The sequence below is a fragment of the Phasianus colchicus genome, chromosome 5 (assembly GCF_987193195.1).
Source record: "Phasianus colchicus chromosome 5, bPhaCol1.hap1.1, whole genome shotgun sequence".
Classification (NCBI taxonomy): Eukaryota; Metazoa; Chordata; class Aves; order Galliformes; family Phasianidae; genus Phasianus; species Phasianus colchicus.
In genome coordinates this window covers 99129-125591 of record NC_143440.1, presented here as the reverse complement: position 1 = coordinate 125591, position 26463 = coordinate 99129, and the positions used below count along the sequence as shown (strand labels likewise).

The window sequence follows — 26463 nt, the reverse complement described above, 5'->3', positions numbered from 1 at the left end:
GGCTTGTATTTTGCCTTAAGTAGGCACTTCGGGAATATTTTTAAAAGACTGTGTGTGTGTGTGAGGTATGTCTCATCTAAATTTAAAACTCTACCTTAATTCTGTGGTGAGATCATCACAATCTCTGTAGCCTATTCATTTATAGCCATGCACAGTTTTCATAATGAAGAGCTGCCTAAGCTATCTACATTCATAAGAAGTATTCTGCAGCAGGAGCAGATCTACGGAATGAGACGGTGCTGAGAGACTGCCATGTTTTGGGGACAGGAGGCTGCTTGGGGACCGTGGCTGCAGCACAGTAGGAGTGCAAGGGAAAGCTGTGGGCCAGAAGTGAGGTCTGCCCTCTGAGGGCACTCCGGGAGGTCAGCCAGAGGTAGGTAAGGCACTGGGAAATCCCGATCTCAAGGAAAATACCTCAGGATGTGTCCATCCCAGCTTCTACAGGGTGATGTTGCACAGTGTATCGTTAACACGTTACAGCTCAGTGCAGGCACAGAACAGTAGTGAGTTATTTCAGTGTTTGCCTGACTGGAGGAAGGTTGCATGTTCTGTCACCTGATTGTCTGAGTGATTTTGACAAATGGTTTCACATTTGGCAAGCATAAAATGTGCAAAATGTTACATATCAACTATAGTTCACCTTGTATGATACTTATTACTATGCCTTCTTTTCTGTTCGTTTAATTTCACTGTATTTTAAGCATTCAGATTGAAATTTCCAAGCCAAACTGGAGCAAAATACAGCGTTGTGCTTAGATATAAAACGTTTTAATAGTTTGATAACTATAAAAATCTTGTATTGCCATGTTTTGGAAAAACAATAATCAATGAGTTGAAAAACTCACATCTGACCATGTTTAATGAAGTATAAAGATCTCAGTATTGCCACAGTTGCTTGTTGATGTCTGGTAGCTCATTATTTCTTCAGAAACTGACCTTATTTGAGAGGCCATAGAAAGCATAAGTGTATGAACAAAAGTTTGAGAAAGACACGGCGAAAGACAGAGGCAGTGAAAGCAAAACTGAGTGCAGAGCTCACTCAGACTGATGGGAGAAATGTTTTTGGAGTGAGGCCTTTTGGAACACAGAACAACCTACAGTAGTGAAATGTGAGATATACTGGCGAACAGCAAGAAGAGGTAGAAGAAAATACCATGTATGAACCATCTGTACCTGAGGTTTATATATTGCACAGACAGATGTAGATGATGAAACACTCTTTCTTTAGTCATCCTACAGCGTGACCTCTTTCTTCTATTAATGACAAGTGAAAAAATTCTCTTGAAGTCTTAAAACTAAGGATCACAGAACTATTCTGAGTACAACCTATTTTTTTAGAAACAAGCTTCTTAAAGTAGAAGTTTAGTGGGAAATGCAATAAAGGCAGGAGGAAGTCTTTTGTTAGGGGAAAAATAGGTTATCTACAGAATAAGTTCAGATGTGTCAATTAAAGTATCTTTTTCAGATTTATGAATTCAGTTTATTTGATGAGATCTCTTGTCATAATCCTACATGGAAAAATGCTTTCTAGCAGAATATTTGTTATATGGAGAAAATGAAAAAGCTTCATCTTTAAAAATTTCAGGTTTCTTGCTGAACTGCTCACAAATGAACAGGAGTGCAATTTTAATAATTAAAGTTTATCATTTTAGACTTAAAAAATGATCCAGTTAGTTATAAGCTGTGATAGTAGCTTATAATGTTCTTGCATGCTTTCTAGGGATGCTATTGTATGTCCTGCTGCAAAGAAAGAAAACCATAAAACAAAAAAGCCACATCACGTTGTGTAGCTGTGTGCTTTTTAGATGTAATCTTTCCCTAGCGTGGTTGTACTATTTGCACCTGGCAGCTCAAAGTCATGGTAACTTAAGTAGCTTAGTGATGTGCTCTGGGAATAGCATGTGATGCAAAGATTTCTGTTGCTTCTCCCCAGTCTCCAAATGCCATGATTTAGAAAGTATACATTTTGATTCTTTCATGGCAACTTTCATTTCTGTAGTGTCCCTACTGTGTGTGTCTTTACCTTTTATTTTGAAAATCTATTCTTTTTTCCACAAATCCCTATCTTGTTATCTCCCACTGTCATGTTGCCCTGTCTAGCCTAAGGTGGGGGTACAAGCCCGTATCTGCCAGTCCAGACTTAAATGAAATTTTCTTCCACAACATGACAGCACATTGCTAAGAAACATTCTCAAAGTTTGGGGATTTTGTGTACAAGATCAGAGGCATGAGAAAGCCAGACATCATTTCCTGTTTCTATGGCAACACGATGGTGTGTCTAGCTCAGCTATTTTCTCCTTCTATGATTTTATAGATAGCTGGGATGAATCCAGTGAAGTTCAGTATCATCAAAAATAGAAGAATTCTAACTGAGTCTAATCAGAAGGCATATAGATAGCAAGGCATAAAGGACGATCTCATCTGCAAATAAAATACAGATAGGGAAAAAGTCAGTTATTGCATCTTCTGATAACATGAAGGCAAATACATAAACCACTCTGGAGTTGCAAAACAATTCTATGTGCTCCAGCTTCCCATTTGACTAATGGGTGAATTCCTGCGCTTTATGTCCAAAAGTTTCCTGTGGTACACCATCCCCTTCTGCAGCACATCCTTCCTCCAGAAAGTAAATGACAAATTTTATCCAGAAAGCAGAAATATTTGTTTCACCCAAACCAAAAGAAATATTTGAAGTAAGACCCAGAGAAAACACAATTTAAAAACCCATACAGAATAACTGGCACGTTTACCAGGTTTGATCTTTCATCTACATTTGAAATTGAATCCAGTTGAGCTCAAAGTACATTTTACGTTTGGATAATTAAGACAAAGATCTTAACCATACGAATTTCCACTGTATTAACATCTTAGGAACTTAACAAGATGGAGTAGTCTCAATGTCGTATGTGCAGCTGGATTATCCTATTTTAATGGATTTGCAGAGCTCCATTTAAATGAACAGCAGAGCCTCTTATTTTTAACAGAAAACAAGTTCACCTGATTTCTGGGTTGCATGCCAGAATCACAAGGCTGACACAGTCCTCCATAAGTTTCTAACTCTTCCAGCACACAGTCGTATGCTGTTGTCAAGTACTACAATTTACCTAAGTCTTCACAGTTGTATACGTTGATTAGATGTCAACTAAATCCTAATCAAAAAGTGAAATCATGCTTATAAAATGAATGAATGCTTTAACTGTTACGTGTACTATAGAGAGTCAGGAAAGCTTCATTGTTTGGCAGATGGGCTGACTCCCACATTAAGAAATTCATAATTTAGTCTCAAAAAAGTAAGGGAGAACATATGTGTTTGTTGGAAAAGGAAAAAAAAACAACCTTTCCATCTTTTTTTTGTCAGAGCAACCACATATGGCAGTTTCATTTTCTATCACTTACCATTTTCTTTCTATTTAAAATTCAAATGTCACTAGCCAAGAAAAAAGTTGGGTATTAAGACATGCAAAGGCTTCTCAGCTAAGAACAATCACTACAAAGAACTTTACACAGATTTGCAATATTCAATTAGAACAAACTTACTCATTCCATTCTATCTTTGCTCTTGTTTTTCTTATGCATCCCTTCCATTAATAGTTACTATTTTAATGTTTTTTTCCAGCCACTTCTTGTCTTTGCTTAAGCCAAAATCATTTCACTTTATAACTTTGTGAGTAATCCTGTATGCGTTATTTTCACACAATTACATGTCTACTTAGTAACCCTATGATCTTCCTCCTGCGTAAGTACTCTCCAAATAACGGCAAGAGTTTATCAGTTAAATCTACATTTATATATCTTTATATATACATATATACATATATTATTATTAGAATCTATATGCAGAATTTAAATTTTTGAATCACTATTTCTTTTCATTGCTAGGAATGTGATTTACCCTAATCCTCATTTTCAGACACCAAAAGTCATATACATGCCTTTTGTATACGCTGGATGATATGAAATGTGTGTTGTATTAATGAAGGTGGAAAGATTCTGGTCATCTTCAGGGGTTACACAGGACCGGGGGGAAAATTCTGAGCTCCTGACACTTGCAAAATAGATGGTGTTGAAATGCATGAGAATATTTTAAAATCTTTGAAGGTAAGTTGAAGGCATATCCACATTTTGCAGATATTCTAGTAACTAGCCTCATAGGCATTGTGGTCAGAAAGGATCTATTTGCTGTAAGGCAGCTTTTCAGAAACTACAGGCCTAACTTGAGATATCTGAGAGCTTTATTTTCTAGTGACAAAAGCCTGGTCACATTTCTTATATGCTAGAACCATGCTGAAGGTCTTAAAGTAAATATATGGCATGTTAATGAATAAGATATCATTATTACCTAAAATAGCATTCAAGGTACTTCTAGCTGACAATATGAAAAAGCTGAAAGAACCTGCTGTGCGAAGTCCCTTGCTTTTGTAATGCTTTAAAAATGCCCTGACTAATGCTATTTTACAGCAGCGTTTGTTCTGATTAGTGGCTTTAATGTCACTGGTAATGAGGTAATCCTTTACTCAGTTGTGTATGTCCATGTTCTTTAGCTGGTTATGGGTACTATTTTCATTTTAAGAGCTGATGCGTAGCAAAGCAAGAGAGTGTTTTTGGTTTCTGTTTTTTTTTTTTTCCAAAGCAAAAAGACACATGGCTGAGAATTTGTGACAGGTTTCTTTACTCTTCTCAAAACAAAATAGACTCTTACTGTCACTGCCTCTGATGTGGCACTCAGAGACAATAACAGCTTGGCATTAAGACGTGTTTCAACCTTTTTGTAGGAATGTCAATCAAATCTGTTGACTGTTCTTTGCACTGTAGTTTACTTTCCCAACGTGTACCTGGGACTAGAGGCAGGCCGAACTCCTCCGTCACTGTGCTGCTCACCAGGCTCAGGCCACCAGGTGCCCTGTTGCCAGCGCTGCCTGGAGCTGGCCCATCACTGCAGTGTGTGGGCACACAGCACTCCAGGGGTCACCTTCAGCAGAGCCCAGGTGGGGACGGGCTCCTCCTGTGTGTATGTAGGGCAGCCAGTAGTAAAAACCGGCTGTGATGGTACAAAGTCAGCCCTGTAGGTGGTCTTATTTGTTGAGCTGCTTAGTGTTATGGAGACAGAGTGTGTGCGCTTTGGCTGTCTTTTTATATTTTTCCTTTGTATGCAAATCAAACAGTAAACCAGGAATAGCCTCGAAGTTTTATTCCGCAAAATATTCCTTTCGCTATTCCTGTCCGCTCACTCTCTATAATCTTCCTTAGCTGTGCTCTGTTATGTTTTACAGGGAGGGCAGTAGAACACATCAGTATTGATTCAACACTCAAAAATATGTCTTGCAGCAAGTTGAGTTTTCCACTGCATTGTCAAAGACCTTCTTAACCCCTCAGCTCCCGGCAGCGATAGCATCAGCAACTAGATTTTTCACTTAGGGAAAACAAAGCAAAGTCGTGTTTGTGCCCTTTTAACCTTTTAAAAAAAAAGGAAAGGAGCATCTTCTTGTGATGCTGTTTGTGTCATCCCTATAGCTGGGGATCCAAATCATGTTAACAAAGAGAAAGCAAAATAAAAAATTAAAAAAAAATGGGAAAAAAAAAATTAGGATGCAGGACACTCTCTAGAACTTTGCTTCACTCTGTGTTATGTGACAGGAATTGTCAGCAGGCTGATCAGGCTCACAGTGGAAAAGTACCGCCAGCTTCAAGCAATAAAAGCAGCAATCCCAGCCCTGTGGGGCTCTGAGGGTTGTCACCTCGAGCTTACCTAGATGTTTAGAATTTGCTGTGCAACTCATAGTCACCTCTGTTTTTATGCATGTACATGTGTGGGGAAAAGTGACATATTTGTCTGTTACAGCAAATTCAACTCAGTTGAATTCTTGTGGACGCTGTCAAATGCACAACTTGGCACAGATGACAACTTTCTTAAAATTTGACTGCACCTTAGGACAGCCCGTTTCCCTTCTTTAATTAGAGCAATTCAAGAAGGGCTGCAAATCACACATGCCGATGTTGTACAGGTCTGGTTCAAATGCGAGGTACACTGTTTACAAGTATCCATGCAGAAAGTAGTTGCTAGAATGAAGTAGGAAGCCCAACAAGGTTATTTTATGATAATGCTTTTCAAGCCTGCCTATCAAAACAGTTTTTATGTTCCACCTACAATGTTATGTTGCATTGCAGACAGCATGTGCACACCTGCACATGAGTGGTAGAAGAATAAAGAGAAAACTGGCCTCTGTGCATCCTCTAGCAATTTCTACCTTTCTGTGCTGAGCAATCATGGGATAAAGTACTGTAAAATGGCTCTGACCCAAGCTGTCCTAAAGAAGGAACCAGTTTTTGCACAGTGCTTGAAGCTGAAGAGTTACGGGAGGCTCAGGATTGCTGATGTGATGTAATGCATGCCAAGTCTTGTAGGCAGAGCATCTCCTATGAAGTGTTTTACACTTTACCCAGTTTCAAAATATTGAATTGACAATTAGACTTAAACACACAGTGTTTAATTATATTAATAGCATAATTAATATTTACTTTCCTAAGAAAGCATTTGGAGACTTAATTGTACCATGCCCAATGCAGGGATAGCAAGCGATGAAGGATGTTCATTACAATGTGTCTGAAGTAGGCTTCCTGTGATTTCTGATCTTTTGTCTTCAACCTGTAGGAGTGTCTGCCTCTCCTGTTTTGCAGAGAGCACATCTGCATAGTGCAGTGAGATGTAATGTCAGGACGCTGCTCTGGCTTTTCCTCTGAAACAGCTGATCTGGGTGTCTGTCCTGTGTTCAGACGTATTTCTAACCTTGAGATCAGGCATACACATAGGCATTTATTTAATTATTCACTGTTATTTGTGTATGGTTTAGACTCTTTCTGTGTCCTTTCAGAAACTCTTTGAACCCCATTAAGCTACTAAGTCATGTAGTTAAGTAGATTTTTAAAGAACAATCACTATGTACTTGACAAATATATCAGAATACTGTACTGACTAAGAGAGCATTTGATACCTTCATTCATTATTTTATTACTTTACTGTAGAGAAATTTTTCCATTGAAATCAGATTTCAGTCTGTCATGGGGGAAAAAGAGTTGTTTGCATCTCCTTCTGGGAAAGGGAGAATTAATGCCATCAAACACTTAGAAACTCTTCTACTCAGTGTCTTCAATTCAATATAAGGCATTTTACACAGTAAGAAACAATTCCTGAAGACCCCAGAACAGAGGTGCCTTCTTATGCAACTTCTCTCTGGGAAGGGAACTGGGTACGCTAACTTGGACATTTGAAACTGCAGGAGAACTATTGAGGAACACTGTCCTTGGGCTGTTGGGTTTCGTTTGTTTATTTCTTTGCTTTAATGTACTGAGAGCAGTATGAGACAGAATAAATGCACAAATGAAAAACAAAACGCCCCATTTTGACAGTGAGGCAAGCATTTATAATAAAAACAAACTCCTTGGGGCAGGAGAACAGCGTATGTGCATTATGTACATGCAGGTACCCTATCCAAAGAGACAAGTAACACAGTAAAAGAAAAACAGCAAATGTATATAAAAAATGTATATAAAGAATCTGTGAACTTTAGATGCTCGAAAAGTATCTAAAAAGCAGTATTTTTTGGCATAACACTGGAAAAAAGGAAAAAAAAAAAAACCTGGCTTTATCAATCCAAGTCCTGTAACTGAAGAAAACTTGCAATGACATCAGGCAAATGTTTGGTAGTACAAGATTGCCAAAATCGTATATTAAATACGTCAGCATTCATTGTTGTTCATGGGAAAGATGCCACTAAGAGTTCCAGCTTTTCAGCTGTTAAACAGAAACCTACAGTTTCCCTGTGCGTAGGAATGTGGTAGTTGCTCCTCAGCATGGCAGAACACTGCATGTTGCAGCATCAGTTCTTCCCAAGAGAACGGCTGACAAAGGCCAGATGAATAGCGATGCTTTCACACACCCTGGCAGGGACCTGCCTAAGTCTTGGCTGAACTCTCTGGGACTGGCAGCAGCTATCAATCTCTCACTTACTCTCACATGAGTACTAAAATGGCACTGATCAGTGCCTTTTCATACACACACATACATTTCCAAGCACTTTTGGACATTGGAATTTGTATTCTTTTTATTCTTTTTCTTTTTTTCTTTTTTTCTTTTTTTTTGGGGGGGGAGAGGCAGGGGGAGGCTAGTCAGAACCATCCCAGCAACCAAAATCTCAACATGATGCCCTGCTTTTTTTTTTTTTTTTTTCCTCCTCCACTCTGTGTTTTTCATAAGTGTCCTGCTTCTCACCTCTGCGCAGTGTCACGCCAGTGTTTCACGTTATGAAGCATCAGTTTCCTTGCCCTCTAACAAAAAAATTGAGTGCAGTTGCTAAAAACCTTTGTGCGCTCAATTTGCAGGAGAGCTGCTCCCTCTGCTGAGTTTTCTGTTGATCGCCACCGGCACCTGATGTCCTTCCTCACCATGCTGGGGCCCAGTCCTGACTGGAACGTGGGCCTTTCTGCTGAGGACCTCTGCACCAAGGACTGCGGCTGGGTTCAGAAAGTTGTGCAGGATTTAATCCCCTGGGATGCCGGCACGGACAGTGGTGTTACCTATGAGGTATTTGGTTGACTTGCAATGCATTTCACCTAAATTTATTTGCCTGAATTTACCTGAAGTCAGTGAAGAATGGAAGTTATTTAATCCGCAGTCATGTGGATCATGTGCCTGTATACTACTTTGCTCATTTTGTTCTTAACCATATTTTGTTTTCTTTCTTCTGACCGCAGTCTCCTAACAAACCTACAGTTCCTCAAGAGAAGATCAGACCGCTTACAAGCTTAGATCACCCTCAAAGTCCATTTTATGATCCAGAAGGAGGATCTATCAAACTGGTAGCCAGAGTTGTCATTGAAAGAATTGCACGCAAGGTACAATTTTATACATAAAATCCTCAAGGAAGCGAAAACCACAATCTCTAAGACAAAATTTTTTCTTCTTCCTGCCACCAGATCTCTGCTCCCTAATCTACCTCCAATAAATATAATGGTAGAAAATATTGTTTTTGCATTTTAAATTATCTTGAGATACTCTTTGTCTAACTTCCAATAATTACTGAATCTGCTTAGTTGCAGATTTTTTTTTTTAATAGAAGAGAAAAAAACATGATCTAATGAGTTATTCAGTGTTTTCTCTTGTTGCTGCTGTAGCTCCAGCAGTGCCTCTCAGTGCACTGTCTCAACCCCTCTACACATACAGATTCTTACATCAACCTCCACGATCATTTCTTTGTTTATAGGGGGAGCAGTGCAACATCGTACCTGATAACATAGATGATATTGTGGCAGATCTAGCACCAGAAGAAAAAGAAGAAGGTACTTTCTGAATTAGTTTCTGCTGGACTATACTTTGTTCTGTTCTCCACTGTTATTTCTAGATATAGTAAGAAACTAACTTAGGAGCAGAAATAAGTTCCACTTATTCGCACTTATTAGTCAGAAAGTGACTTAGTTTTTCATCCTTTCTAGTATGTATGTGCTATTAGCCTCCACTTATAGAGGAAATACATTGCATGTGTAGCTGGCAGATGACAATAACAATAAAAGCAATAAAAGATAACCTTTAGGGGGTTCAACGTAAAGTGGTGTTGGGTTTTTTCTTTTGTTTTTCAAATCAAATTTGTCAGGTTTTTGAGTTAAAATGAAGTGGTTTAGAGTGCAGAAAGAAATAACATTTCACCTTAACATCTAAAGTAATTCCTAGCCAAGTTTAAAGAGAAGCGGACAGAAGATAATGTACTGTTAATGTTTACTGCCTTTTTTTGTTTTTAGATGATACCCCTGAGACCTGCATATATTCAAATTGGTCCCCCTGGTCAGCCTGCAGCTCCTCTACCTGTGAGAAGGGCAAGAGGATGAGGCAGAGAATGCTTAAAGCTCAGCTGGACCTCAGTGTGCCCTGTCCTGATACTCAAGATTTTCAGCCATGCATGGGTCCAGGCTGCAGTGATGAAGGTAATCAAGAGGAAAGGGTACAGAAGAACAATGCATAGGGCCACTCTTTTCTTTTAAAATTCTGCTGTATGATCTGGGTTTTAGCAAAAATAAGAACAACTGCAGAAGAATACAATTTCAAATGGTCTGTGATGAACTCTGCAGTTTAGCTGAGTGGGTGCATGGAGTACACAGAAGTGTAAAGGAAAGGAGTAAAGTAAGCAACAGAGAAGATAGGATGTGAGAGGCAACATTAAAGTGACTCTGCATATAAATGGACAGCTGTAGATTTATTGGTGGGTGGGCAGGTGATCATGTAAATATTAGCAATTGAAATGGTCCTCTGTATTTTAGATGGTTCCACTTGCATGATGTCTGACTGGATTACATGGTCCCCCTGTAGTGTTTCCTGTGGAATGGGAACGCGATCTAGAGAGAGATATGTAAAACAATTCCCAGAAGATGGTTCTATGTGCAAAGTGCCTACTGAAGAAACTGAGAAATGTATTGTAAATGAGGAATGTTGTAAGTATTTCATTTAGCTTTGTAAAATCCAGTTAATAGAAGAACTGCCTGATACATTTTTTCATATGAGCCCTATTACTGAAGGATCTTCTGTTTTGTGTAGCCCCTAGCAGCTGCCTTGTCACCGAATGGGGAGAGTGGGATGAATGCAGTGCTAGCTGTGGCATGGGAATGAAAAGACGACACAGAATGATCAAGATGACTCCTGCTGATGGATCCATGTGCAAGGCAGAAACTACAGAGGCAGAGAAATGCATGATGCCTGAATGCCGTAAGTGTCTGTGAATTCATCTCCTCTGCTACAGAGAGAGATATCATTTCTGATGTGCTGCTCCATCACACCACAGAACATAGCCCAAGCACAAGCAGCATTGCTTTTTCTGGTCCTCCTGAGGATTGGATCCCTTAAGGAAAGTGCACTATGAACCACTTTCACCAACAGAACCTAAGTATAGGTAAAATGTATTCAGTGGTGTGCTACTCACAAGCCATACTCTAATTTTATGGGATATGAGGTGTATTTAATAATAAGTCAAGAATGATACCATGCCCTTTTCTTTTGCCTGTGAGCAGTCCAGGAATTGAGTTGCACCTTTTGTTCAACCAGTCAGCCTCATCCTTATCCTACCTCTAAATATTCTGTTAGTTTTGTGGATTTTTTTTTAAAGAAATGTTAAGATTTTCAACAATGACAAAATGAAATTAAGTTAAATGTGGAAGGTAAATATCCCATCTCACATTAGGTCAGTATGACTTCCTGTTCTGGGTACAAGAACAATACACGTTTTCTACAGGAATTATTATTGAAACATACATTCTTGCTGTTTATCCTCTGATAATATTGAGACTGTACAGAGATGAATAAGATAGATATAGAAAAACATAGTAAAGAAAAGGTATTAAAACCAAGCAAGCCTCTTTTTTTTTTTTTTTCCCTGAGCTTCTGTAGAAGTATCATTCTGCTTGTGACTCATTTTGTCCAAAGTGACAATGAAGTATAGGTGGTGGAAGGCAGATAGAAGTATGTTTTCCACCTGTGTTATTTTCAAAGTGCATACTTTTGTAGATTACATATAACAAGTACTCATCACCTTTTTATATTCATATTAGATACTATTCCCTGCCTTCTATCCCCATGGTCTGAATGGAGCGACTGCAGCGTAACATGTGGGAAGGGAATGCGAACCCGGCAGAGGATGCTGAAATCTGCGGCTGAGCTTGGAGACTGCAATGAGGAACTGGAGCAAGCAGAGAAATGCATGCTGCCTGAATGCCGTAAGTGTGGAAACCTTTGGGGAAGGGGGAAACCAATTTTGTGTGTGGTAGTCTTGGGTCAAAAGTCTATTGCTATTTGTAATATTTGTTCACATTTTTCCTTTAATATTGTAACTTATTTAATATTCCTTATAATGAAGCCTAGAGAGTACAAGATAGATGAGTGGACAGTGAGGCTGATTGAGAAGTGGGTGACTGGCAGAGCTCTGAGAGTTGTGATCAGCGGCACAGCCTCCTTGGAGGCCTGTACATAGTGGTGTTCCCCAGGGGTTGGTGCTGGGTCAGGTCTTGTTCAGTGTCTTCATTGCTTACGTGGATTATGGGATAGAGTCCAATCTCAGCAAGTTTGCTGATGATACAAAGCTGGGAGGAGTGTTTGACTCCAGAAGGCTGTGCTGCCACTCACTGAGACCTGGACAGACTGGATAGTTGAGCAGGTTTAACAAGAGCAAGTGTAGAGTCCTGCACTTGGGTAGGAATAACTGCATGCATCAGCACAGGCTAGGGGCTGACCTGTTGGAGAGGAGCTCTGCAGAGAAGGACTTCAGCATCCTGGTGTACTGCAGGCTGGCCATGAGCTAGCAGCATGTCCTTGTGGCCAAGAAAGTCGGTGGTATCCTAAAGTGTATTAAAAAGAGTATGGCCAGCAGGTGAGGGAGGTGATCACACTCCCCTACTCTGCCCTAGTGAGGCCACATCTGGAATACTTGTCTAGCTGTGGGAAAGCACTCTGAAACCTGAAATGCTGTATAAACTGCTTTCAGATTCTGTAGAGGATGGGTCAGCAGTTGGTAAGAGCAGTCATTGCCTCCTTGAACTCTGTAAGGAAACGGTATGATATTCTCTTGCTCTCCATCTGTATTACTCCGAAATCCATCCACAGGGGCATTTTATTTCTTATTGTGTACTTTTGGCTATTGAGAGCTAGATTATGACTATGTCCTCATCTTGCCTTACTTAGTCTTATGGTGATGAGCATTGCTTTAGGTATATGGTTATTCCATAGTTAACATAATACCATAACTTCAGGCAACGTTCTGTGCACTTCCTAATAGCAAACAAGTCAGAACGAATTATAAGTATGTCCTATTTTGTACTCAAATGCAAAATGTGCCCTTGTGAGGAAGAAAGGAAATAAAAGTTTAGCATCACTCACGAGATTCTTTTGGTCCATAAAATGAACAAGAAAAAGTCTCTGTCTTTGATATAGCTCTGACCTGTACTGTACCCTTTCTATTAATCTACATTCCTTCACAATCCAGGAATGTCACATAGGCCAGCGCATGGTGTGGAGGCAGCAGCATTTTAGTTTTCAACTTTACTCGACTAAAACCTCACCCTTCTTGGGTGGTGTAGACTTCTGGTTGCTTTGCTGTCTTTGTTAAGAGCAATAGCCTAAGTCTTTGCAAAGTGAACAAGATCTGATTGCTTTTAGTGCCATGTTGCCAGCTGGTTTCTGAGGCTTTATATCTAACTAGATTATTTTTCATGGAACTTATTGGCTAGAAAAGGCTTTTCTATTGCAGTTTGTTAATTCAGCTTTTATTAAATAATGTGAAATATCATTTTGGTTATTATTTACTAGGGTGTGAGGCTTTAGGGAGTACTGAAAAGATGAAAAATTCTAAGACACAGACTTAATGATACTAGCAGCCTTTCACAGAATCGTAGGGGTTGGAAGGGACCTCCAGAGATCGAGTCCAACCCCCTGCCAAAGCAGGTTCCCTACACCAGGTCACACAGGTAGGTGTCCAGGCAGGTCCTGAATATCTCCAGAGAAGGAGACTCCACCACCTCCCTGGGCAGCCTGTTCCAGTGCTCCGTCACCTCACCTAAAGAAGTTCTTGCGTACATTGGTGCGGAACTTCCTATGCTGCAGTTTCTGGCCATTTCCCCTTGTCCTTTCTCCACACACTGCTGAAAAGAGTCTGGCCTCGCCACTCTGCCCCCCACACCAACGACATGTATAAACCTGGATCAGGTCTCCTCTCAGCCTTCTCTTCTCAAGGCTAAACAGGCCCAGCTCCCTCAGCCTTTCCTCACAGGGAGATGCTCCAGGCCCTTCACCATCTTTGTGGCCCTCTGCTGGACTCTTTCCAAGAGATCCCTGTCTTTTTTGTACTGGGGAGCCCAGAACTGGACACAGTACTCCAGATGAGGCCTTACCAGGGCAGAGTAGAGGGGCAGGATCACCTCCCTCGACCTGCTGGCCACGCTCTTTTTAATGCACCCCAGCATGCCGTTGGCCTTCTTGGCCACAAGGGCACACTGCTGGCTCATGGCCACCTGTCATCCACCAGGGCACCCAGGCCCTCTCTGCAGCAAAAAAAAAATACAGAAGTTACTTTCTTTCCTTTGTGCTTTAAAAAAAAAAGCTCCTTTTAGGTTTTTCTTGTTTTGTTTTTCTTCTGTTTTATGCAGGGCCTCAAAATGGACTGCTTAAAGCTGTACATCTGCCAGTTAAAGCAAGGCTTAGGTTTCAGGTATCAGACTGTTTGTAAATATAACTTGATTTTTAACGTCTTTTAATATAATGTATAGAATGAAAAATTGAAGAAGGCACAGGGAAATTATTTACATTTGTTGTTAGGAAAGCAATCTGCCAGCCCTGCTCTAGAAAAAGAAACTGGAGGGAAGTGTCAAATAGTATTTTTGCTAGAAATGAATTCAGACCATTTTAACATGCAGCCTCACAAAATCTGCTGGAGAAGTGGAGGTTTAATTCTCATTTGTGTATTTAGGATGCAGATACTCACTGGGCACGTTTGTATGTTTCTTTTTGGCCTTATGCTTAGGTTGCCAGACAACACAGACTCCGTGTAATAGTTCTCATTCTTTGCAGCCATTGACTGTGAGCTAACAGAGTGGTCCCAGTGGTCTGAATGCAACACCTCATGTGGAAAGGGCCACATGATCAGAACAAGAATGATAAAAATAGAACCACAATTTGGAGGAACAGCATGCCCAGAAACTGTCCAACGTACAAAATGTCGAGTGAGGAAATGCCTGAGAGGTCCAGGTATGGAAAAAAGGCGCTGGAAAGAGGCCCGGGAGAAAAGAAGAAGCGAACAAGCAAAAAAAAATATTGATAATGAGCAATATCCAGGTGAGTGTGAAACCATCGATTAGCATGCTCACATCTGACTTTAATTGGGATATAACTGGGAAGAATTTGTGAGCAGCTCCTCTTAATCCTCTGGTAACTTTTTCCAGTGTTACAGTCAAGGGAAAGTTTTAGCAACAAAATAAAGTACAGCTGTTTCAGTGTTTGATTGTGACCAAAAAAGTACGATGCTTAGGGTGTAGTGGAGAAAGGCTTGCATCTGCCCATGTGTGATCACAATAATCACGTGTGATCTGAACATAGTTACCTCAGTAATTTGATTCAGATTCAGACTACTGTGAGAAATCTGCTCCTTTTGGAATAAGGGGCAGTACTCAAGCACGGATGCCTCTAATCAATAAAATGCAGCATATTCTTGTATAGCTTACGTTACCAGCATATGAATCACTGCTAATTTGTGGTTCATGCTTGTCTGACACTTAACAATTTTTATGTTTTATAATGGAGACGGGAAATTTCTTTTTTAATACATTTTCCAATGTTTGTCAAATGTACCTCGTGTATATTTGTGTTCCTTAATTAAACACTGCATAAACTAGACAATATGCTAGCTTAAATTCTGAAGATGCAATTGTACAGACATGCACAGTAGTACACTTTAGACTTAGCCATATGACAGGTTTTTTTTTTCCGTAGTTTGTAGGCTGAAACCATGGACCGCTTGGACAGAATGTTCTACGCTCTGTGGAGGTGGAATTCAGGAGCGCTACATGATGGTAAAGAAGAGGTCCAAAAGTACTCAGTTTACTAGCTGCAAAGACAAAAAGGAGCTAAGAGCATGTAATGTTCATCCTTGTTAGGAAAACAGAAGGCTTCCATGTGATGCACTCTGAGCTAAAAGGAAAGTCAACCTTGGTTTGGTTTTTAAAACAAAAAAAAATATAAAGTGTATATTAGTTTTCATTTTTGCAGTGTGGTTTGCTTTTTAGTCTTGCTGGTGCAAGAAATATATTTTATAAATATTTCCTCACAGATTAATGCTGAGAGTAAATCTTTGATGCTCCAGCTAGCCCTTAATGCATAAAAATAGTAGGTCATTGTGAGTCATTTAACTGAAATACAGACATACCTGTGGACATGGAATAGCCATATAGAAATACTACTTGTAAAGACACGGGATGCATGCATATTAACATAACTAAGTTGATGTGACATGTTTCATATGTGGGAGGATTTCTCTCTTGATTTGATTTTAAAAATCCAAAGCAGTGCCTATGTGATTATACAACTATGCCAAGGAAAAATTTCAGTAATGCTGGTTCAATAATATTAAAGGTGCATGTTTATCTTTTTACAATATTGGGTTAAGTGATAGTTGAAATAATTACCCTATATACTTTTGTTCACGTGGATGCTGCGTTCCATGCAAAATTGTCTTTGTTTCTTAAATAACAACTTGAATAATCTGTGCAGCTCAATATGATGTCAGCCCATAACATGGTCACAACACACAGAGAACACGTGGCTATCATAATGCCTATCCGCTCTCTCTCAAAATGGGTACAGAACTAAGAGAAATTGGTCCAAACACTGCGAGTCACAACAGCTGTGTCATGGGAAAACCTCCCCCTGAGAGACACTACAGGACTAGATGCAGTTTCAGACGGATGTTGATCACAGGCAAAGAGAGAAAGAGCTTTATGAGAATAGGTGAGCTAGGTTCTCCTGCATCCCTCACAGCAAACAAAAAGAAGGGAACTGCTGAAATGAAACAATTACACACACACAAAATTAAAAATTACAAATTGATACAAGAACATACTTACAGCAGTGTCATTTCTGTCTTTTCACTTGGAGTTTAGTACGGTTTAAAAGTTAGTACATTTGTGAGAATTATCCACTTTGATACGCACTAGCCAGGATAAACATCTTCCCTGGCCACTTAAGCAAGAAACTGTCTGAAATTAGCTCCCAACCACTCTGATCGCTTTTTCTATTTTATACCTTCTACTGAAGAGTTTAGCTGTTATCCCTGCACTTAATGAGGTGTGGGACTTTGAGATTCACTTGTATTGGAATATAATACTGTTCTGTAAGTTTAACAATTTAATGTTAAAAATAAGGGATGAAGGTGACAGGTTATCTTTTTGTCCAGGAAAGGCAGCATACACCTATGTCTCTACATAAATAATAACAATGCACTGAAAATAAAAGACTGTTGATGCTAACATAACATTAAAAAAAAAAAAAGAAACTTGAGAGAAATGAATGGAGAAGCATTTATGTTACAGTCTCTTTAAATCAGCCTTAAACAACTTACTTTTTTAATGCTCTGTCACAATCCTGAGAGCCCGGCACCCAAGGTTGTAAGTGTCCACATTTGATGTGAACCACAGTCCACTGAGGCTGTTTGACTTAACCGCCACTGCTCTGGGGATCTCATTACCTCCCTGTATCTGGATGGGCAGGTTGCATTACACCATAGGGCTTTTCATCAGCAAGTCAACACTGGACTCTGCAAGGACTGCTCAGGACTTCCACAGCTGTCACATGCCACCCCTTGAGGTATTTTATTGCTTTTCTTAGACCTGGTATTAAGAGAGAGCTGGGGAAATAATGGAAATAGGGCAGTGCTTAGCCTCTTCCAATGCTGCTAAATGAAATGGGTGCAAGCTCTTAGTGAGACAAACCAGGAGAAAAACAAAAAAATGGTTTCATGCTAAAACCAAACACTTTACATTTTGCACAGCTTGGCTCATTTAATAAATACTTTTTACGTTAGTTTGCCTCCTTGTGCCTACTGAAAAATTATATCCCTATAGCACTATCATTACACTATAGCATGAAGTGTCCCTAAGTAATGTATTGATGATCTTACCTTGCAGTTATTCATTTAACAGCCACAGAATAAAACAAAATTCCATGCAGTGATAAAGACTGTGAAACAGTGACCAGTCGAGCGCATTTCAGGTAGAGAAACAGATGGTTGTGGAGAAGGACTACAGCAAATAATGCCAGGTGCCCAGCCAGGCAAGGCTACGGACCAGAGCCATTCAGTACTTCTGTGAGCTGCTCCTGCTGAGTCTGAGAGAGGCCAGCCAGCTGAGGTGGGTTGGTAACAAAGAGAGCCTTCAGCTGTATGATCTGTGACAGTGGTGATTGTGTGCTTGGACCTGTGAGAGCCAGGGGTGGGGGAACAGAAGAAGAGCATCTCTTGAATGGAAAAAAAAATGATATGATTTTACAGAGTGCATTTTTTCTCATGGATCCGTACCAGCTGTTCATGCTAATCCTGCAGAACTTTGCCAGCTTCTGCAAATAATCAATTAAAATTAATGGTGTCTTTATTTTCATAGTTTTTCTGGTTCATCGAGCTGTTTTATCTCTTAATGATTCCCTTTGCCAAAGGCTGTGCAGTCCAGATGTACCTTTAGGCATGTAGGAAATATGCAGTGTTTTTCTGAGCATGCTTACAAAAATGCCCACACAAAATAAATCAGTCTGGCTTTCCTTTCACTGCGGTTCTTAGCAATTTGATGCTTCACAGACATAACTGTCTTCTAGTGAGGAGGCTCTTCAGTGTGATTCCCAGTCATTTCTCTTAGGCTCATTAAAGTTACGAATGTTGGATTTTGTTTTTCCCACCTCATTAAACCATGCAATGACAACGTAGGTTGCATTTGGGCAGAAATGTGTGATCATTCCTGCTTAGGTTCATCTTTTCACACTGTTTTTCTGTTGGAACACTTTACTTGTCTTTCTTCTAACTTGATAAAAAAAAAATATTTAAGCTTGTTACATTTTGTAAAAAAAAAAAAAAGAACAAACGAAAACAAATGAACAAAAAAATGAGGTTGATTTTCTATTCAGAAAAAAAAAAGCTCTAATAAACAATATGTAGAAGTATTGCATTGTTACTGTAAACTTTCTAGTAGTGTAATAGCCACTGGTTATCATCAATAAAAATGAGAACTTTCACCTCATGAATAATACTGCTGAATTGAAAGCACAGACATCGCTCCACTTTTGTAGACCTCAACTATCAGATTTTAGCATTGTGTGTATGTTATTTTTTTCTAATGTACGAACTGTAGAAGCTTTACATGTAATACAAAAGAAAAGTTAGGGGCATAACAAATGTACAGTAGGACTCTGTGTGTGCAGCATACCATTTAAAACAAGATTTTGTTTGATTGCATTTTTAGATTTCCTTCATTGTTTGCTGTGGAATTACAAAAAGGCTACCATGAATATTTCTTACCAAAGTCTTGTGTAGATGTTTTGTAGCTGTCTGGCTAACACCTTATTATTTTGGAATAAAGACATCTTTACTATGAAATGTACAATTGTATGTGATTCTGTTCCACAAGAATAATTATGTACACTCCAAAAACCCAACCATACACTAATCATCATAGGGAATCAAGCCAGGCTCTTATTTACGTTTTAGTCCTGTTCAAGTCAACAGGATACATGGAATTATCTGGATTTTATTACATCTAGTCATTATTTCCACTTGGAAATTACTTGTACAATGTTTTTATTGGCAGTTTGTAAGTAGTTAAAGAATCACAGGATAGCTTAGCATCTTTATTCAAATTATCACTCTCATGCTGATTTTTTTTTTTTATAAAGAGAAATTATTTAAAAGAGCACACGATACGCAAATAGAAAAATTGTTAAAAATAAGCTTTCAAAAGTCTTAAGATTTTGTGAAACTTACTTTCTACTTGTACTTCATGATATCAGTAGACTGTTTAGGCACACAGTGAGCGTGTGTACTTCATTAACAGTTACACAGAAAAGCCCAGCAACTGGGAGCCAATGCTGTAGGAATCCAATTATATGTGAATCTTGCACTAAAAGTGATCAGTGTTTCTTTTCCTGGAAAAACCCTATTCTAACTTGGAAGCATAACAAAGCTGAGATGGCACTAGATGTAGTTGCTTACAGATAACAAGTTAAATGTTACTGGCAATTGAAGACACTCTAGTCCAGTAGAAGTTCCCTGGAATGTAGCTGCTCTCAACAGAAAAATGCTCAGCATCTCCAAGCAGCTGTTTCAAGACAGATTTGTCCACAGGTACAACAAAGCACGAGGCACCTAGGCAGCACTGCTCACTCACAAAGAGCTGCCTATGGATTGGGCAGCTCTGTTCTAGCAGCACTGGGCTGCATAGAAAGGGAAGCAAACCTTTTCTTTCAGTTACTCAACCATGAATGATTTAGCTCCTATTAAAAGCACAAAACCAGAAATCACCTTTTGCAGTCCTGCTTCAGCTTGTTGGTGAACAGTGGGGCTCCAGCAAAAAAAAAAAAAAAATCAAGTCTGGCCTAGCAGGACTGCTGGGCACTATGTTACATACAACCAACTGACTATTGGAAGGACAATTTACAGTAGCCAAGCGACCTAACCTACTCTTTCTCCAGAGACAGTGTGAAGGAAAGTGAATTTAGGGAGCAGTTGTTTAATGTTCTACATATTGAATAGAAAGACATCTGGAACAGCAATTATGCTATTACAGCCCATAAAACTTTATCAGAAGTGCTCTTGCTCAAAAGGGCTCACAGGCAGTTAAATGCTACCCATGCAAGTGACTGCTGGGGACCTACTTGGCTGTAACTGCCAGTCCTCAACCATGATTTGTAACACGGATGGATTTTCTCTCTTATCATTAGAACTAATCTGCCATCCTTGGGGTCTTTGATAATGAGTTTTTGAGGCAGCAAAAAAAAACTAATAAAACCCTGAAATTACGCAGGGCTCTTTGCTAAAATCTGAAGCCTAATGTTTCTTTGACAACTATAATTGATGTCTATTATTTCTGATATATCTATTAATGCCACACGTTGTCATATGACTGTGCTCCTACCTATCTACAAACCAAACACACACACGCATGTGTGTGTGGTATACAGCATGTGCAGACACACAGATATTTTTCATGTCTTTATACGGGCAGCAACATACCAACTACTGAAGGAAAACCCTTCCCAGCAAATTGGAACATCCTTAAGAATCTTTTGCAGCCAACTTTCATGTACTTAGCATTTTTTGCTCCACGTGCAAACCCATTTAAGATCTTTATTGCACTGCTTTCAACTTTGGGACTCCGTCGTGTTGTGCAAAACAAAGCAATTACAGAGCACCTGAACCATACTGAGTTCTGTCTCCTCTGGCTTCAAGAAGACAGAACAGTTTGGCCATAACCAATGAGCACATTAACCACACAGTAGGCAATGACATTTTTCACACGCAGCCTAGATAGTTCAATGCAGCTAAAATGCTAATGCTCAGACCATTGCAGTCTTTTTGTCTCCTTCATAAAAGTCCTAGGGAACACTGTTTATCTCACCAACAGTAATAAACTCACACCCATTGAGAAAGGAAAGATCTTCCCTTCTGCTTGCTTACCATATTTGTACAAGGGGGGAACATGTAGCTTCTCACGACTCACAGCTTTCTTCCATTTTGTCAGCAAATGGCAAGGTATTCTGAAGTGGCAGGGTCTTTTAAAATAAGTGTGTGATAGATGTTCTGGAGAGCTCACAGTTTGCAGACACCAGGAGAAATTAGCTCTACCCCTGGTGTTGCACTGAATGAAGAACCAGTGGAGCTGCAGGCACAAGCATGAGAGCAGCTCTGGCAAATTTCGCTTGGGTACCATATCAGAAGTGTACGGAGACACCAGGAAACCTGCCCACTGTCCTGGAAAGGCCAAAAACCCACTGCACGGCCCCTGTACTGTGCAAGCCAGCGCCTTCATGCCTGTTGCGGGCTGGGGCTCAGGGCCACCTAATACCTGTTATTTGCCTGCAGTCCACCAGATGGCACTCGAAGCCAACAAAGACTGTTTTTCTTTAAAAAGTACAAAATAACCAAAGCCAGCTGAGTAGCAAGCTTATATGACGAATGCTACCGGCTGCCTTAAACTCTGAGCGAAAGTACAGATTTAGGAACATTTTCACTGCAGTTTAAAGATCTAAAATGTTTCATTTAATTTTCTACAAACTTTTCAAAAGCATCTTTTTCTTCTTTTTCACATTGTGATACATTCTACAATTAAAGCAGTTTGACAGGTCAATAAAGCAGCAATCTGGCTGTTCTTATGCATTAGGAAAAAAATATATATATATATGTGAATATATATATATATATAAGTGTGATTCACCCTAATGAAGCAGAACATGTCACATTCTTTATCAAAAAAAAAAAAAAAAAAGAGAGATGTTACAACATTTTTTGTTTTCACTAATTAAAATAAAAATCAAAATCACTATCGATGTGATAAAGACATAGTATTACAAGTAACATTTACTAAACTAAGTCCCACCTACAACAGGCATTGCTCTACTAATTAAGCTATGAATGTTATGAATGTTGCATTTTCAGTTAGAATGCACAAAGAATGCAATGTACATCATTAAGCAGTGACACATTTTTGTGAGCTTGTTTACTCATTTTGTGAATATACAGACATGATATACAACTGCCAGCCATGGTAACGTTCCTTCCAAGTGCTCCATTTCCCATTGAGGTTCACATTTGGGGCATAACAGGGCAGGTGGGCAATACAAGCTTGTCCCATTCTGTACTGTGACCAGCTGAGGCCTAGCAGTTATTCTAAGGCAGCAGAAAAAGTGTAGCTGGAACTTTGCATGCCTCTCTTCTACTAACATGATGTGCTTAACTGTATGCACAATCTATTGTTTGCTTTCTTGAAGTCCTGCTTGCTCCCAGATGCATGTTTTAGAATCCCTCATTTCTATAGTAACCAAAACCAGACTCACTTCTCTGAGGACAACTCAGCCATTTTTGTCCCACTGCAGTGATCTTTCTTTGTTTTCTATTTATAGCTAAAATAACAATTACAAGAAAACATCAACTGACAGTACAAATATATTTCTAGTTAAAACAGACTGCTTATTTTTGTGTTTCATTATTTCCTGGAAAATTCATTTAAATTATTTCATTATTTTCCTTGAATTATCCCCTGGAAGCTTCTTCCAAAAGCGTATTAGACCAGCCCAGATTTCAAAGGCTGCTTGCTATGGGACAGAGCTCCCGTGTCAGATCACAGCAGATCACAGTGCTCTTACTGCTGTGAAGGGCTGCCAGGCTCCCAACTACAAGTTGGGCTGCAGAGCAGAAATCACTGTGAGAACCATCCCTCTCTGCCTCAGCTGAAAAGGATGCATCATTTCTCCTCCAGCTTTTCATTTAGGGGAGCAGATTGCATCAGGCAGTGTCCTACAGCATGTTGCTTAACACAGTGGGTCTTTACACCCTTCCTGTTCTCCGGGTAATGCTTCAGAAACAATAATAATGTCTGAAAACATCATCTCCCCTGAAATTATTTCCCTCTGCAGAAAAGAGGATTGACAATTGTACAAAAACTGTTGATGATGGCCTGTACCTCTGATTGACCACCTGGGGCAAGTAATGAGTCAGCCGTGGGAGCACAGGTGAAGGCAATTCAGCTGTGCTACTGGAAGGAGTGGAGCCTGGCTGCACCTCTCCTAGGCTCCATTTAAGGGCTAACTAACACTGAGGAAGGGTCTCTTTCTGGAGATTGCTCTCTGTGGAGTTTACTGTGAGTCTACGACATTAGTCAGCATTTCCATTTATTTTGATTATCTTTTTACCGTGATAACCTTACTAAGCCTAACCTCTGAACACCTATTGATTGTACAACAATACAAACTGATGATGCTTTCTTCCCAAAAGAGGGCTAAGGTTGTGCATGTTTTGAATACATTTAGTAAACTGCATCACAAAACCAACATTTCTATCTACATAGCCATCTCTGTATGGCTACAGTGAAATTGTAAATCAACTCCCTTTAAAAGTAGGTCAGATCACATCACTTACAAGAGCAAGACTATGAGATCAGTATCATTATCAAGTAATCTGTGGAAGCCTGTTTGGCAGACAACATGCTTTGACTCCACACCTAAGACTTATGCTTTGTGATTAACCATCATGCTACTCCCCATTTGTCCTTATGTACATTACAGATGTCCACCACTTAAGCATGTTTCATCTGAAATTCATAGAAGCATTAAAAGGAAAGAACAAAAGATAGAAAACGTTCTCAGTATTTAAGGGAAAAAGTTGCTGCAAGTTCACATGTAAGACTTGCCCTCTGATAGTCACACCCTCAGAGTGGGTTAGTGCTTTACAAGTACCTACAGTGCTACTACTTGCCAAACACATACTTGCCATTCAGACTTTAAGAGGTTCTTCTCATCAGAACCACTTAAATTTGCTTGTATAAGGATGGGAAGGACACTGAATTGTGCTTCCATAAGTGAAAAGGTAGCATGTCCAAGGAGGGAAAAACATAACTGAGGCATGGCTCCCTGTCCTGTTCTTCCCAGTGCCAAGGAAAAGGGCTGGGACTACATAAGGTTGGATGGAGGAGGACACTTCCCTGGAGGTACTCAGCAGTCTTTTGTCTGAGAGCAAGTCTTCCTGCTCTCCACTCCCCTTGCAGCCAGGATTTAAACCATCTGCACGAACTCCACAGCCATAATCTAATGTTTTAGTTGGCCATAAAGTTAGAAAGAAAAAATAAAAGGGATAAAGTATAATGAAAGCCAAGGAAGTGACAAAGCAAATTAAACAGTGGAACAGAGGAAATGCTTAAGAAATGTAGTAATTAATATCCTCCATGTGCCTGTAATTTGACATGCAAAAACAAAGATGACTCGATGTATGGGAACTTCTGAGTCATGGCCTGAACCTCTGATTGATCAGCTGAGATGAGCACTGACTCAGCCACGGAGCACAGGTGAAGGCAATTCACCTGTGCTGCTGGAAGGGGTGGAGCTTAGCTGCACCTCTCCTAGAACCATTGAAGAGCTGACTACCAGTGGGGAAGCATCTCTGCTGATCCACTCTGCTGGAGTTTCATAAATGAGCCCAGGATACAGGTAAGCATCCTATCTATTCTCTTTTTTTATTATAACTGGCTTTGCCTAACTCTCTTGTTTATTTCATAATTATAACATCTTAATATTCATTGGTTATATGCTTGGATATTTTCAAAAGCTTTTAAAAGCAGAGCTGTTAATCACAAATCTGAGCATTTCTATGAATTCTTTGCTTTATTACGTTGGGTATGCACTTCATACAGTAGTAATGGTTTAATTTTGCAAGCAAACAGAAAACCAAACGATGCCAAGACTCACTGATCTCATATGGATCTAAGAGTTCCAAAGGCAACAATACAATCTCCTGTAATCTACATCTATACTAGAGTTAGTTTTGGGGGCTATGAAAAAGGGGATAAACGAAGTCAATCTCTAGTTTAATTTTGAATACCACTTCTTCCTCACTGCTGAAACACCATTAATAAACACCCGGAAATTGCTTAAACAATATAAAGTTGTATGGGTACTGCTGGAAATATTCAAATAATTTTGTCAAGACGGTATCTCTAATAAAATCAGATTTTATTCATGATTGCAATGGCGGGCATCCCACAAGCAGGAGCACCCCTAAGGCCACAATGACAGCTTTTGTACCTTGTTTCTCCCTTTGCCTGCCTCCCCCTCCCCCCCCCCCCCCCCCCCCCCCGTTTCCCCATTGACTGGGTACTCCAGGTTCACAATCTTATCCAAAGTTCACATTTGTTAATTTGTGTGTTGTCGGGTGTCAGTCAGTAGCCATCCTGCTGTTTCCAAATGTCTCAGTGCTCTTCTTGTTGTATTGATACGGTGATTTTCTTCCAAGTCCTCCTTAAACAAAGAGCACCAAAGAGCACCAGAGAGCGGGGGGGGGAAGATGCCAGGCCTTCCGATGTCTTTTCAGGTGCTTCCTTGAGCAATCTATGACTTGTTATTTGGTTTGATCAATCTCGTGCAGGATATTCTTGCAATGTGTGTGACAAAATATACATATATATGTGGGAATACAAGGAAAACTGTTCAGAGCAGAAACTGTGGAGCAAGATAAAAAAGCATGAGAACCAAGGACACCTCTAGAAGAAGAAAGAACGTCTCATGGCTCTGACTGGATAAGCGCCTGTGTGTACGGTTGAAGATGGTTTTGTAAAATACTCTCTTGACATGTAAAGGTGGATGGCAAAGTTGTAGGGGTGGATGGGAAAGCCAGAAAAAGAAAACTTGTGAAGGTATACAAGTGATGTGAGAACTTGCAATAAACAAGTTGGATCATTCACATCTGAGTCCGTGCATCAGACGCTGCATATATGTACCTATATACTGAACGTGCACTCCTGGGGAAGGCTCACGTATAGAATAAGTGATGCAAACTGTCAGAGACACCCCCCAAGTAAAAATACTCCCAAAAAGAACTATAGCAGCAGAGACCATGAAATAAAAAAAAATATTATCTAACTCTAATGCAGAAACATTTGATTCCCACAGTACCCAGTGTCTGCCTTGCAGGAATCCTGGAAATAGTCTTGGAATAGGTTGTATTTGCATGTGCATTTAATAGAGTTATTTGATATAAAGGGATGAATTTCCATTTGTAGGTAAACAATGCAATTTCTCTATTTCTCCCGTTTTTTATTTTGTCTGTATAAGTCTGTGGCTAAGTGCTTTAAAACTCTTGTTGCCTTTTCATCTAATTATTTCTAAAGAGCGGTGAACTTCGTATGTGCTTCAGAGATGCTGCA

General features: G+C 39.7%; 1 protein-coding gene across 2 annotated transcripts in view; it reads left to right on the top strand.

Moving 5' to 3' along the window:
- Positions 1 to 19154, top strand: part of SPON1 (spondin 1) — a 232097-nt gene extending 212943 nt beyond the window's left edge. For both annotated transcript variants that reach the window (XM_090142074.1, XM_090142073.1), the window contains exons 8-16: positions 8377 to 8578; positions 8749 to 8889; positions 9258 to 9333; positions 9790 to 9972; positions 10306 to 10476; positions 10580 to 10747; positions 11587 to 11751; positions 14594 to 14857; positions 15512 to 19154. In XM_090142074.1, the coding sequence (XP_089998200.1) occupies positions 8377 to 8578; positions 8749 to 8889; positions 9258 to 9333; positions 9790 to 9972; positions 10306 to 10476; positions 10580 to 10747; positions 11587 to 11751; positions 14594 to 14857; positions 15512 to 15675 (1534 nt within the window). In that variant the 3' untranslated portion in view covers positions 15676 to 19154. The remainder of the gene's footprint in view (positions 1 to 8376; positions 8579 to 8748; positions 8890 to 9257; positions 9334 to 9789; positions 9973 to 10305; positions 10477 to 10579; positions 10748 to 11586; positions 11752 to 14593; positions 14858 to 15511) is intronic.
- Positions 19155 to 26463: the final 7309 nt, after the last annotated feature.